Here is a 14,363-nt window from a genome sequence, read left to right as displayed (position 1 = left end):
AGATAAGAACTTCGACTTTAGCATCTGCAAAATCTCAACGATGACATAAATTGTTTGAATAATTTAATTGTTACTCAAGTAACAAGTACTCATGAAATATCTTGCCTACATTCGAGCTATTTTTTGTACTTATAACAATCGATTCGTTCTCCGACGAACCCCAAAACACTCCCCAAAAAAGAAAGCCTAAAATAAATCCCAAGAAAAGTGTTCAGTGATAATCACCTAACACAAAAATTAGTTTAGAATGTCGTTTAAACAGAATATGCCCACGATGCTTTTCTCCAAGCGATTGCCGCAGGTAACAGTATTTATATTAAGTAAGGTTGCATAGATCGAAGAAAAATATTCCACTAACATTCCTAAAAATTAAATCTGTCAGACATTATTAAATAATAAAACTGAGTAATAGGTGATAAAAGACATCAATGATAGGTGATAGTTTTTAATCAGTTAAAGAGTTTTACAATACTGTGTAAATATGTCATATATCAGCTGTAAGTCAAGACGTCTCCCCCTCCCCCTGTCCTGTGTGTTCTGATATTTCCTTGTCTATAATATTTTCTGTGAGTTGCAGAGATTGAATGATCTCTGGTCCTGGTGTGGCAATATTTTCTTCGTTATCTCCCTTGGGTTTCATTATTACTCCTAATTGGACTTCTCCCTCTCCATACCCCTTTTGTTTCTCTGCTGTGTCGGTTACATCATTAGGACATGATTTAGAGTCCTTATCAATACTAGGATATTTCGGTACAATATTTTCTTCTTCATTGGTCAGAATCTCACATAGCGATTTTATATCACTTAAGTGATTTGCTAGATCAGTAGATATCTCGTATGGTTCACATTGACCGAATACATCAGATAACTGTTTACTTTCTCTTGTTTCTTCTGGACTGTTACAATGTCTACCCTCCATTCCATCTCCTACCATGTTAGTGTTCTGCTCCGCGAACAATCCTGACAAGTGCGTGTTCTCGGCCACCAGGAGCGCCACCCTCTCCTCGTACCGAGCTCGCAGGTCGTTGAACATCTCTATTTGACAATGGTATTGTGCTTTAATGTCTTCATTCAACCTGTGACCAATAAAATTCTTGTAACTGTTTATTTACTTTTATATCCTTATTATTGTTTGCCTTAAAACGTGTATGATAATATAAAATAGTCATGTATATTTGCGTGAAAAAAATTATTACTCCACAGTATTCAGAAATACATCTTAAATCTCACAGCGATTAGGAATATAATTCTGGGTCTGTAAACTCATTGTACCAGTCAAAAAGATACATGACTGAAAATAAGTACTTAATAAACAATTCAACATTTATATTAAAATATTTTTTCTCTCTGGAATAACTGTAAGTGTTTATCTAGTAACGCGAGTGTAAGGGAGTTGCCCAGTATAAAGAGTTCTGACTTTTAAATGCTGTTCTTGTCTGGGATGTGTCATGTTTCGGTTTCTGTAAGATTTTGGAGTGTAATTCATTAAACGGTGTTTAAGAAAATTCAAAGCAGTCTTCTGTAAAATGTTCAAAACCAATCATAGCCAAAAGAAATCTTGTGCAATCGTCCAATTAAAACCCTCCTTATATTATAGGACCCGGTATGGTAGAATATTATTCACGTGCACAAAAACTAAACTAAAAAACTTAAACAACAAAAAAATGTATAATGAGTAACAATAAACTTAAACGTTATCCACGGCTAGCAAGTGACAGTGCGGTAAGTCGATCACGCGCCTACAACATATCAGCTGCAACCATTAGTGCATAGGCAACGGCACGACCTGTTCTCTAAAATTTAGAATCAATGATAGCAAAAGGTTTACATCATGGTAAGCAAAAATTATATATTTTCCTGAGCTGTTACTAGACTGATACAAATAAAAAATTGGTGGTACGAAATATTATGAAATTGTTACAAATATATTGTGTAGTTTATTTCAATTTACGACAAAGTTGTTTTTTTTCATATCGTAGACCTGTGAGCCGACTTTTAAATGGTAATAATTGTTTTCAGTGACTGGTACAACATTTTATTTTTGTAATACAAAAAGGTACAAAAAGTAGTACAAAACTCTGAGATAGTTTTTAAAATGATTTGTGATGGTAGGCTCACAGTTCTATACAGATTCCCAATTTAATTAATAACATTCATCAACACGAATACGCAAAGTATAATATACTATATTCATCACACAACCAATAGGTAATAACTATTTCTTACTAGCAAGTTACAATACCTACCTTGCAGACTCAGACAAAGTATTAAGAACGTTTTGTTGCTTATTTCTTTCCAAATGAATTCTTTCCTCCATAATTTTTATATTTTTACAGAGCTGTTCGACTTCAGTGTTTCTCAAAGCCAACAGGTCCTTCGTGACAGCTACTAGATTCTTCAGCGAGGTGCACTGCAATTCGATTGTTCACCAATGATAAATGTTCAGACAATTCACATGAATAAGGTAATAATGTGTATGGTCATAAAAGTAAAATTTTAATAAAATATGTGTTTTATATTTATGAATTATTTCTCTGGCAATTGTAAAGATAACCATGTTTACCCCTTGTTTGTTATTTAAAACATTGTATATATTATATTCATAGAATTAAACTCATTGCACAGTCAAGTAAAATTGATTTTTAAAGCGAAACTTTTTCATAAAATAGTTCATGCGTCTTGTGTTTTGAACAGGTATGCACTGACTTGAATGTTATAAGTACATATTTCAAAAAAACTACATGAAACGTACACAGTGTAAGTATTAATTACACCTTAGTATATGAGTATGTTACACCACGTTAAAATGACACTAAATAATAATAATGCTCCATATTCATGTACGGTTTTTATGTACACCGTGCAAGCATTAATAACATACATATCAGTTTATTACCTCGTTTGATACTAAGTAACAATAATAACCAGTCATAATCAGACACAGTTATTATTCTTATTGTGCAAACAGTATATACACCTAAGTATGTGTAACACCCTATGTTTAACACTAAGTAACAATAATGGATCATAATCAGACACAGTTATTATGTATATTTGACAGGTAGTAATTGTTATTACAAAGCTTCTTTAATCTCATTGTATCAATTGAATTTTTAATTAGGTTGTAATAGATGTAAAACTTAAAGTTTTCCTGAACAAAAGTGAAGTAACATAAATCATATAAAACCAAAATAAATATCTATGTTTTTAACAAACATTTATTTACCTTAAAAACAAAGTTTAGTTCCGTAGAAATTTTAAACACAAGAACAATTTATTCCTTTAAATTTTAATAATTAACTGTTGCTTAATTCTATTTGAATTATGTTACATATTTAATTTCAGAAATCGTTTTTAGAACGAGATTAACAAGTTATTAACATTATCAACAACAATGCAGGAAACCAGGTGAGTGTAAATAAATTAATGGAAGTTTTGTTTCCATAAAGAAAATAGATAGATGCTTTGTAGATTACAGGGTACTTTCAATCAACTCCACTACACAGAGTTTATGCAGTAACTCAAGTGTCATGTTGTGCTAAAACGAAAACAAAGTTATTTTATAATACGCAGCAACGATTATAAATCTATGATGTATTTTTAAGCAACAAAATATATCTACACAAAGTGGTTGTATTCATGCTTGTTATTTCAAATATTGGAATTGTGGTGTACACGCTGCGAGCGGTCACTGTGTGTATCAGTCATCCCACTCTAAATTAAAATAAAGACACACAAATATTTTGAAATGTTTCTCTCAGAGCTTTTGCATCCCCTCTAATCATATTAATGAGTCTTTAAAAAATACATTCAAACCTGTTATATACGTGCATGATATTCCAGAATAATCATACAATTTCAAACACCCATGCGTTGTTTTACAAAATTATTTAAAATATTGTTTTTGAAATTAAGTATTAAAATGAATAAAGTGAGCTTAATAAGTTTTAAGCTAAAAATGTATGATCTAATTGTGAATATTCAACTTATACTTAGAAGTAAGAAACATTTTTTGATTTTGAGGTATTTTGAGAAGAATAGAGGGTAGAACGTAGAATTTCTTCTGCTCATTGCTTAAATACTACCATTGTTATCAAACAAGCATTTTTCAGCTATCTACTAGTGACCACACTAGTGTTATATTAATACACAAATAATACACACAAATCTCATATTTTTATCTCGTGTAATTATTTTATTTTAATTGTTCGAAATAGTTATAGGGTTTATATACTTTGAAATCAGATTATTATGTTTTGAGTTTTATATTCCAAACATTCAGACCTTGTATTGATCTCATCAGTACCATAGATTTTATAGATAAAGAAAATTACTATATATTCTTCTAATTTCATCTTCTTATTTCAAAATAAGCCAAAACCTTTCATATTGACTTATCGCAGCGGCTTACATGGCCCCAAACTTAGGATGTTAGAGGTTCATAGCTAATAGAACAGATATTTCAGTAATGCTGTAGTTCAAAATATACCAAATTCTAAAAGAAAATAATAATTTCATGTAACTTATATTATTTTTTGCTTGTATCTGCTAACAAATTTAACTACTCAACATAGGAATATAACAAACAATTTGATAATTTAATATAACTTTAATTTAAAATGGTAATAATTAATAAGCATTTTGGTATATTATAATAATTCAGAAATTAAAACAAAAACATTATAGATTAAACTTAAGCCGAAAAAAATTAAGATTTGTACGACATAACTACCTGTTGAGTAAGAACTGTTCTTTGTTCCTCCAAATTTTTGCAAAGAGAACTTTTCTCCAACAACAATAAAACTACCTGCAAGATAAGTACCTCTTGTAAGGAAAACACATATTGGGCAAGTCATATACAACGTAAGATAAAAACAAAGTTGTACGTAATTAAACAGTATAGAACTACCAGTACACTATATTTGACAATACTTTAACCTAACGATTTTTTAAAAACCAGCTTAGTAAATTATTTTCATGTTCGTAATACAGTGAATTTTGTACTTATATCCATTACATTTTCATAAATGAGGATATAAAGTTTTAATATAAATAAATACATCAGTTCATAAATATTAAATTTCTGACTTGTGTGTACTTTATCATGGAAGATTCGTAATAGCTAAAAATATTATTATAAATCCTGTGTATTCCGGTATATAATAGTATTAACTTTTGTGATTAAAGTGCAAAAAATGTTTGTAAACATGAAATTGGATTGTAAATGACGAACTTATTCCCTTGGTAGTGATAACAGTGTTGTGAGATGACACAATACCTTTCTAACCAAACAGTGAAGTCGAGAGACGTGTTCCCGTAAGTCCTTTTCAGTTCGATGATCAACGTCAAATCTCAGCAGTTCCTTTAACATGGTCTTAGCATAGGTTGTGTCTTTAGTGCCGAAATCTTTTAAGGCATTTGTCTAACAAAAATATAATACCCATATTATTTAAATATAATAATAATAAAAGTTCTCTAAAAGTCATTCTGTATTAACATTTAAAAATGTAACAAAAAACTGTACTGTACGTGACATATTTGATTGACTATTGAAATATTGTGCGTTTGGCAACAGAGGACACGGAGTTTGCAAGAAATATCATAAAATTGGTTTTTTATTTAAATACTGGATCACTTTAATAGCACGTGCAAAAAAAATAAATAAAAGAACAACACGACATTGCAGGTCGGTGGTTTTTTTTACAAATACATCGTGTCAACGGCTTCCATAATGATTTAGTGTGACACGACCACCAGAGCCACTTAGACCGTAACATTTATATACTACGTAGGTTAAATCATGAGCCTACATATATACATGAAATAAGCTATTCAAGTTCTTCCTTGCTCAGATTTATAGATTTCCTGTGCTGCAATACTAGATAGTAAAGTATATCTTAGTCATAAATCATATCTTAGTTATAAAGCATATCATAGATATAAAGAATAGGTTATAAATACTTACATTTGGAATATTGCCTTGTGAAGCGTCTTCTGGAATTCTATTTAGATTTGTATCTGTAATCTCCATCATATTATGTACCATTAATGAAAACGTACTTAATGTAACGAATGAGACAGGTAATTAATTTACTAGAATTTGTTTCCAACTATAAATTGTTGCTTAACTTATAATTTAGAAAACAAACATGTTTAAGTTTGGTTACAGTAGCACTGTTTGCGAGAAAACATATGTTTATCTGAACTGAAAACACCTTTGATCCGTACAAAAGATTTAGTATTTTTTTAATTGTAAAGTCGGCATATGGAGGTTGTGAACTTTTCAGCAAAGACAAACAAATTTGAAACTGAGTAAGTTCTTTTACTTCTTACCTTACTTTATATCTTAAAATTATTTGGTCTTACGTATAATCTAGTGGTTCAAAAGTTAATATATTTTTTCTTTTAAATTTAGTTTATAGTGTATACCATCTCTACCCTACACGTGTTTTATATTAACACTAAACTTAACACGTAACACTTATTAACATGAGTGGACGCAGTTTGGATCTCATGTATGGTAGTTCAGAAGTTACTGTTAACTCACTTTCTTTTCTGGTTTTTGTGTAAAATTTGTTATCTTTTAAACACGGACATTGCGTAAATATTTATATTTTTACTAGCATTTACCCATGGCTTCGTACACACTTTCGTAAATATTACAACTGTATGAGCCCTTATCGTTGGAGGGAATTGCATTTCCGACGCCAATGTTAGGTTTGATTTGCTGCCACAATCAAGAAAAAACACTAAAAAGTTTATATTTATGGCCTTTGTAATTTACTCCGATCTTAGTATTTGTTGTTCCATAGCTGATTGTGCTTCATTCCCGATGGTAAAAAAATATATAGTTAGTCTACACAGCTCTGAAAAGCATAGTTTCGTCAAAAAACAACTAATTTGTGTTTCATAACAGTGTTTAAATGTATGGTAAAAGTTAGACTACACTGCTTTGGCTCAATTAATATTTCACAACTTTAGTTCAATATGGCATTTTTCACTACTTTAAAGGCCAGTGTGGCGTAGCCCAGAGGGAGTTTCGAAATAAGAATAGACTTATATTCATCCAAGGGACCGTAAGAATGGCCACGTAAAATTTCAGTATATCGGTTGATTACTTTACGAGTGAAAGCAAAAGAAACAACCAAAGGAATTTTGCATTTATGCAGTTATTTAGAAATTTGGATTGTAGTAAAAAACGGAATGAATTGGTTGGTGTTTATTCGGACAAACCTCATAATTGTCAGTCCGAAGACCGTCTATGAATTTGAATGAAGCCAACATTATACACTGGAAACTTCATTTCTCAAAAAGGAAATTAACCAAGGCCTCATACCATTACATTAGACTAACCGATCTAACCATCAGTTGAAATTAAGATGCTTTGATGGCCAACTCTGATAAATCCTCGTAGTTAGCCATGTTACAAGGTTACTAGCCAAGTTAGCCAATTTACTAAAGTATGAAACAGATCACAGATTTGTAGCACAAAAATGGGGAGTAACAATACGATGAACTCAAATCATCTAGAAAACACTAAAGATATAAAAGGCCTACTTTCGTTTCTTTTGTGCCACCATACTATCCTGCGTCAATATGAAGACCTTATAAATTGTTATAATCTGGCGATTTTAGAGGTACTGAACAGCCACGAGACTAAAGTTACCTTGCCTTCTTAAAGTCGGAGAATCGATTCAGTTAAATGTAACTAATAGGGCGAAGTTGAGTTACCCAAGTTGTATTGTGTAATGCTGTATTTAAATGTAACATCACCAAATATTAATAAGTAATGAAGTGTATTAAGATTAAATCAAAGCTAGATTAGGCTAGTTTACATACAAGAAATTTTCAGAACAATATCTGGTCACATAATGGCCTGAAAGAATTTTATTTTTCCTTTGAAGTGTTGCAGTTAACGACAGTATCAGCCGCACAGTATAAAGTAATACAAGAACTTCCTCGACCTACAACTGAGCACCTGAGTCTGATCTCAGGCGTCAGCTGCTGCACCAACAAACAGAAAGTGGGGTTATAACTGATGAGTCTTTGTTGGATTATTGAATCCTTGGACAATGAATTTGACCGACTCATGTTTAGCTAGAGTATTTAGTATTTTCGTTTTGTAATTTCTGTTTTAAAGCGACATTAATTATACATGTTGTTTACAGATCAATTGGATGGAAATGTATGTCTAATTAATTTTATTGTATCAATTAAACATAACAATATTTGAATAAATTATTTGCAAGCCATGCCTCTCCTCTCCTATCCTGGAGATTTGATGACCTCAGATAGGCAGCTGTTCTGTGAAATATTACACCAGTTGCTCTTAAATATCTCATAAAATCATTCACTTTTCACTGCTTCGGTTCATATGTATCATACATAAAATAAACAAGGCAGGACTACGCCACATCTCGCGACGTGTACAAGGCTTCGCTGAGGGGGCATGGAAAATAGTAAATCTAAAGAAAATTTCACTCACTAGATGTCTTGCGAATACATCAACAACCTTTCAATCGTACAGAAAGAAATTATACAAAAATTACACTTAAGCAAATTTTATGCAAATAAAATATAAATATAATTTTGTATTTATAGACGATAGTCCCTGACATAATCACGAACCGTGGTCGCCACTAAATGTCCTGGTTTTGTATGTTTATTAAATTAAAACTTTCTCAAGTCAGTTACTTTTCATGTATCATGCAGACGGACAGACAGATATACAGACAAACAGGCGAACAGAAATGTCGATTTCCCTGCCTATCGACTGATAAGCTTCACTAAAGGTCACTACAAAAAATGGAAATTTATAAACAAACCAGTATGAACCAAAAATATTGAACCATACTTAAAAAACACTGAGGATGATTCTTTAAACATGTTTACACACAGAAAATTCCTTGTAATCGGTAGAATAAAACTACAGAAACTCCCAAATTTTCTGTCCGATAATTTGTCACTTCTAAATGTAACATAATAAATGCAGAATAAAGAGAGTCTAATCGAAAGACTACAGTAAAATAGGCTCTGATTTTTGCCAAACCGGGTTTTAATACATTTATAACTAAGAATTTAACACAGACATCAACTCGGCCATTTTAAATAACGGCAGCTTGAATTCTCTCGAAGATCCCTGAATTCATCTTATTCAGGAAAATCTATTGAACTTCTGTACTAGGGCACTATTTTTATTTATTTCTTTCTTTTTTAACATTCTGCAATATTGTAAAGCGAATGAAGAAATAACAAAAAGGTAGCTCTAATAATGAAAAAACAATTAAATAACAAATATAGAACAATAAAAAAACAGAGTAAATAATAACAAAGTAAATAGCAGCAGTCCTGTAGGTGTGCTTGCTTCCCCCCTCTGTCCATAGCAGACAGCTGCACCAACCTCAGACTACACCCATCATAGGTAGTGTCGTTTAAGTTACATTTTAAGGTTATGTTCATGTTTATATGTTAGATTACAAGCATTTAGTCATTTAATAGCAGATTAAATTACATAACAGCATTTAACAACTGGTTAACAAACACATTTTTACCTGTCCAACTTCTTTCTTCGTAGTCCTTATATGTTGTGTAGAAGATTGGCAATGGCCAAGCGCCAGTCGTATTTTTACTAGTCTACCGCTATTCTGAGCCGGTCCTCGCTACTCTCAGTCAGGTGCCGCGCAACACGGAAAATCTCAGCCAACCATTGCATTTATAGACCTCTAAACGTTAGAATATATCCACAATAAAAGACATCAACCATAATAAAGAAGATTAAAATAAAAACACTGATCATTGTACTCGTATATAAAGTATAGAATAATTTGATGACATAAACTTTTGCAATCACAAAGAAATCAGACTGTGATATATATATATATATATATACACGTTAAATTGTATAAATGGCAATAGCCTTATTTAATTTAAATAAACATAGAATCACAAAAAGTACTTGCTCCGCCGGGAGTCGAACCCGGATCACTCACTTGCCGGGTGAATATGCTACCATTACACCACAGAGCGCTTACTTTTTCCGATTCAATTATTTTGTATTTGGCCGTATCTGTCACATATGCGTTTAAATATATATATATATATGTGTGTGTGTGTGTGTGTGTGTGTGTGTGTGTGTGTGTGTGTGTGTGTGTGTGTGTGTGTGTGTGTGTGTGTGTGTGTGTGTGTGTGTGTGTGTGTGTGTTTAATTTTATACTCAAATTCCTCTATGCCTTAAAAATGTTGTACAATAACTTTACAGATTTTCAAATATCGTTCATACTGTTGTGGATATCTTTAGGAAACGCGTTTCAGATAGTTAGTTTGACATGAAAATCTGAAAAATATACATATATTGATTGACTATTGATGTATTATATATTTATAAGAGTTCATGGTCTGTACTTAAGGAAATATTAAACCAAAAACCGTTAAAACAGCACGAATGAGCAGAGGTAACACAACTGGAGACTAAGAACTGGTTACGTTATGTCAGACTATTAAAAGATAAAGGCTTAACGAAAATCTGCTAAAGCTATGTCAGAGGACAAAGAGAACAGCTGCTGCTAATGAAGGTTCATGTGACCACAACATAACACGCAAAGTACGGTTGTCATCTATTGTTTGTAACACTATGATACATCACTTGAGGCGTAGATAATTAATTGAACCCTTCCATCAAAGCTACAAAGGTAAACATATGATTCCGCTTAGTATGTGCGACACGTGTTTGTGTCGACTATTGATATTGAAACTGATAGCTTTGTGGACGAGGTCACGATTATTTAGGTTTGTAAAATGAACACTATACCGTAGTACATCTGTACCTTATAATGTGTTTTTATTTACTAACACAACAATGCGATCCAATACATGAATGATCTTTAACGCAATTTTATTGTATACTGCTGGTGCTCCAGTCAACAAGCTAGGGAGAGTTTCGTCGTTACATCAATTGAGAAAACATTGAAAGAATAATAATTTTAAACCTATTTAAAGGCATTACAAATCTCTAGCAAATTTCTGAATACCATCTCAATTATGTCTCCAAATCCGAAGCAGACGAACTATCAGATCGATTAATTAACCCATTGGGGAACTTGACCGAGCGTCACTCGTTGCGGCCGAGCGGGATTGAATAATCTTGCCCGAGCGGCACTCCGTGTGCTCTTTTTAGCGCTAACGATCACGTATTTATTTGTTTTCCACTATATCGCAGTCATGTGCCCTCGTGAATGCTTATAAGCAATTATTCCGTTTAGACTCGTTATGTTTGCTCACTGGAAGCACAACTAATATCTTGTTTTGTTATTGTTTACATTTTGCCATATGTTCAATTTCGGTCACTGCAATCTTCTGCTTTCATTCTATGTATTGTGTTTTATATGTTTAGTGTTTAACTGTAGGAATGAATTATAGTTCTTCCGCTACCTCATGGAACAAGACAATTTTCGTACTTAAGAATTAGACACATGCTTAGACATTGATATTTATACATAAACAACTGACTCAAAAGTGAATTATTAAATGTAAATGAATGTTCATTGTTTGTAATGTAAAGAGTTTATTTAAATTATCATTTTAATAATCAAAATTGAATGAAACAAGCAGTTTTGTCTCATCTTCCCATACAACTAACTCCCAGGGGCTTGTACATGTAAGAGAATTTTGATTGTTTTGTTATTACGCTTTATAATGAAGTAATCCAATAAATACTGGTTTTTTATGTAAAAAACATTGTGCTGTTTGGAATAAAAATTAAAAAAGTTATACAATATTTACAATTCCTTTTGGTTTTTTTGTCTTTCTTAGAAAAACCTTTTTTAATATTGGTACCTATACTAAAAAAATTAAAGAAAAACATTTTTGGAGAAAGCAACTAACACTATTGTAGAGAATTTAAATATACTAAAATGTCCTGAACAATTGAATAATTTATCTGTATCCAAACTCATTTCATTAATATTTGAGTACACTCATGCATTTTTGTAAAACCCAATTCACACTTTCAGTCCAATATATGTATATATATATATATACATTTTGTTTTAGTATATATATATATATATATATATATATATATATATGTGTGTGTAATGGTAGCACATTCACCCGGCAAGTGAGAGATCCGGGTTCGACTCCTGGCGGAGCAAGTACTTTTTGTGATTCAATGTTTATTGAAATTATATATATATATATATATATATATATATATATATATATATATTATATATATATATATACTAAAACAAAACTAAATTAATCCTAAGGTATGTAGAAGTTTAAACTCAATTATTGAGAAAGTGAAAACATCTTACAGAAAATACATGAACAGAGTAACTGTACCTAAGAGCAAGTCGGAGATGCAACTAGATAATCTTACACAAAACATAATTCTTTGTACAGTAATGTCCGAAACGTGTTTCATGATTTATTTCATATACATTACAATTTTATTTTAAAATAAGTTAATCAGCTGATTTTTATAACATAAATCTCTATTATTATCTCTAAATTAAATTATTTAAAAAAAGACCCCTTAAGTGTATTTTTATTAAAAAGTTCTTTAAACATAATCCATTTTGTTGTAGAATGTATTTAAATATAAATTAAACTGTGTTTTCATTGACTAAAAAAGGAAAAAATTTTACCCCAGTCAATATTTGAAATAAAAAGTTTTGTAAACCATAAATGTAATTTTTACATTATTAATACTCGAGAAAGTGTTTTGAGCGAAATAGATTTAAATATTTCACTTTAAAAATAACCAAATTCATTATGAAATCAAGCATGTACTATAAATTACATCAAACTTATGAACTCCAATATTCTTTATAAATAAAGTATCTTATTTTTATTTATAATTACCGCAATATGCCCTGACCACTTCTCCACGGCTACTCTTTCAGGTACAACACCTGATCAGTAGATCTGGAAGATTTCATGTTTCCTAAAAATTGGTTTTTCTAATTGGTATACTATCTCTTGTGGATAAATAATTCTCGTTTTCGTGCTGTAGATTGAGCCACATTGTATTTGTAGTATCTTCTAATAATTATTGTTTGTTTTTCTATGTGCATGACTTAATTGTTAATACACAAAATTGTTCTTTTTGACTTAAGTGCATCAAACCGAATTTGTAAGCTTTGTTTATTTTACGCTAAGTAAGCGTAACCATCCGAGGAAGAGATTAGATTGCAAATCTTGAATACTGATTTCTCGTATGACTAAATTATGGCAAATTACCGAAAGATCTTGTGACGTTCTATGCAACACCTGATGTTTAGATATTTGGTATACATTGAAAGGATTTAGCACGAGAAACAAATATAAACCCTGAAAGATCCTTGTTTTAACAATTCCACGTTCAGGTTGTCCGCTTTAATTGATAAATATTTGTGATCCCACTGCCAGTAATTGTTATTGTACAGTATAAATAAATTAATGGAAGATATATTTCAAGTATTTTATTGTGTTTCAGCGCGTTATGAGCAGTGACTACTACATCATATCAAGGCGTTATATGCATAGGAGTTATTATTTTCAATTTTTTACATACATATCCTACACAAGTTTAAACTGTAAAAACATTTGTAGTGTTAAGAGTATGATATACATGCCAGTCAGTCGAGAGTGGTATATTTGTCTATACACTATACAATACACATTGATAATTGAATATTGAATGGTTGAGTTAAAATCAAAATATTACTGGCCTACTATTTTATAAGAACAGTATATCATGGTGTATCAAGTGCTTCTTTATGCCGTGAAGCAGAAAAGACACTATTTACATGTTCTCTTGTTTGTTTATATCACATTTTCTTACAATCTCTGAAGAAAGAGAATCTTGTTTTCTTCACTATTTCCTAAAGCGAATCACTTTCATGCCTCTTGACAAAAGATGTGATGATTCAGCTTCATACGTTTTTTAATAATTTCTAAACTCATTCTATCGTAGAACATACCAATAAATCATACAGTAACAATTTTATGCATGCATAAAATTCATTTAAATATATGCCAGATGTCTTATTTCCTGAATAAAAATAGTCCACATTATTCATTAAGTGTTTAATGTTAACGTAATTTTAACTTGTCAATTGTAGGTTTTGCGCTTGTGGGAGTATGCATTTCTGGTTTGGATAAATAAAATTTTCGGACATTTGAGTTTTCCTGCCCTGTGCCTTGATAAAATATTACATATTAATTTTGGAATGTTTACTCGATCAAAAACGCCAACTTTCGGCTTTTTAGCTTATTTTTGGTCTAATTATATTTTAAGTATTATAGTTAGAGATGGCTTTTTAAACCCGATCGATAAAATATACATTATTACGTAAGACTGAAAAGTTAATGCGGACAAT

At 31.2% G+C, this 14,363-nt stretch overlaps 1 protein-coding gene across 3 annotated transcripts; it reads right to left on the bottom strand.

The window, feature by feature from the left end:
* Positions 1-429: 429 nt before the first annotated feature.
* LOC124364344 lies at positions 430-6,177 on the bottom strand. 3 transcript variants are annotated; one of them, XM_046819731.1, is made up of 5 exons: positions 5,966-6,177; positions 5,279-5,422; positions 4,733-4,807; positions 2,247-2,410; positions 430-1,076 (listed from the first exon to the last, which is right to left on the bottom strand). In XM_046819731.1, exons 1-5 carry the CDS (start codon positions 6,044-6,046, stop codon positions 503-505), a joined length of 1,038 nt encoding a protein of 345 aa, XP_046675687.1. In that variant the 5' UTR covers positions 6,047-6,177; the 3' UTR covers positions 430-502. The 3 variants fall into 3 exon arrangements, with proteins under 3 accessions (XP_046675687.1, XP_046675688.1, XP_046675689.1); XM_046819732.1 differs by lacking the exon at positions 4,733-4,807; XM_046819733.1 differs by lacking the exon at positions 5,279-5,422.
* Positions 6,178-14,363: the final 8,186 nt, after the last annotated feature.

This window comes from Homalodisca vitripennis, chromosome 6 (assembly GCF_021130785.1).
Source record: "Homalodisca vitripennis isolate AUS2020 chromosome 6, UT_GWSS_2.1, whole genome shotgun sequence".
Classification (NCBI taxonomy): domain Eukaryota; kingdom Metazoa; phylum Arthropoda; class Insecta; order Hemiptera; family Cicadellidae; genus Homalodisca; species Homalodisca vitripennis.
This window is presented reverse-complemented; position numbering and strand designations above follow the sequence as displayed.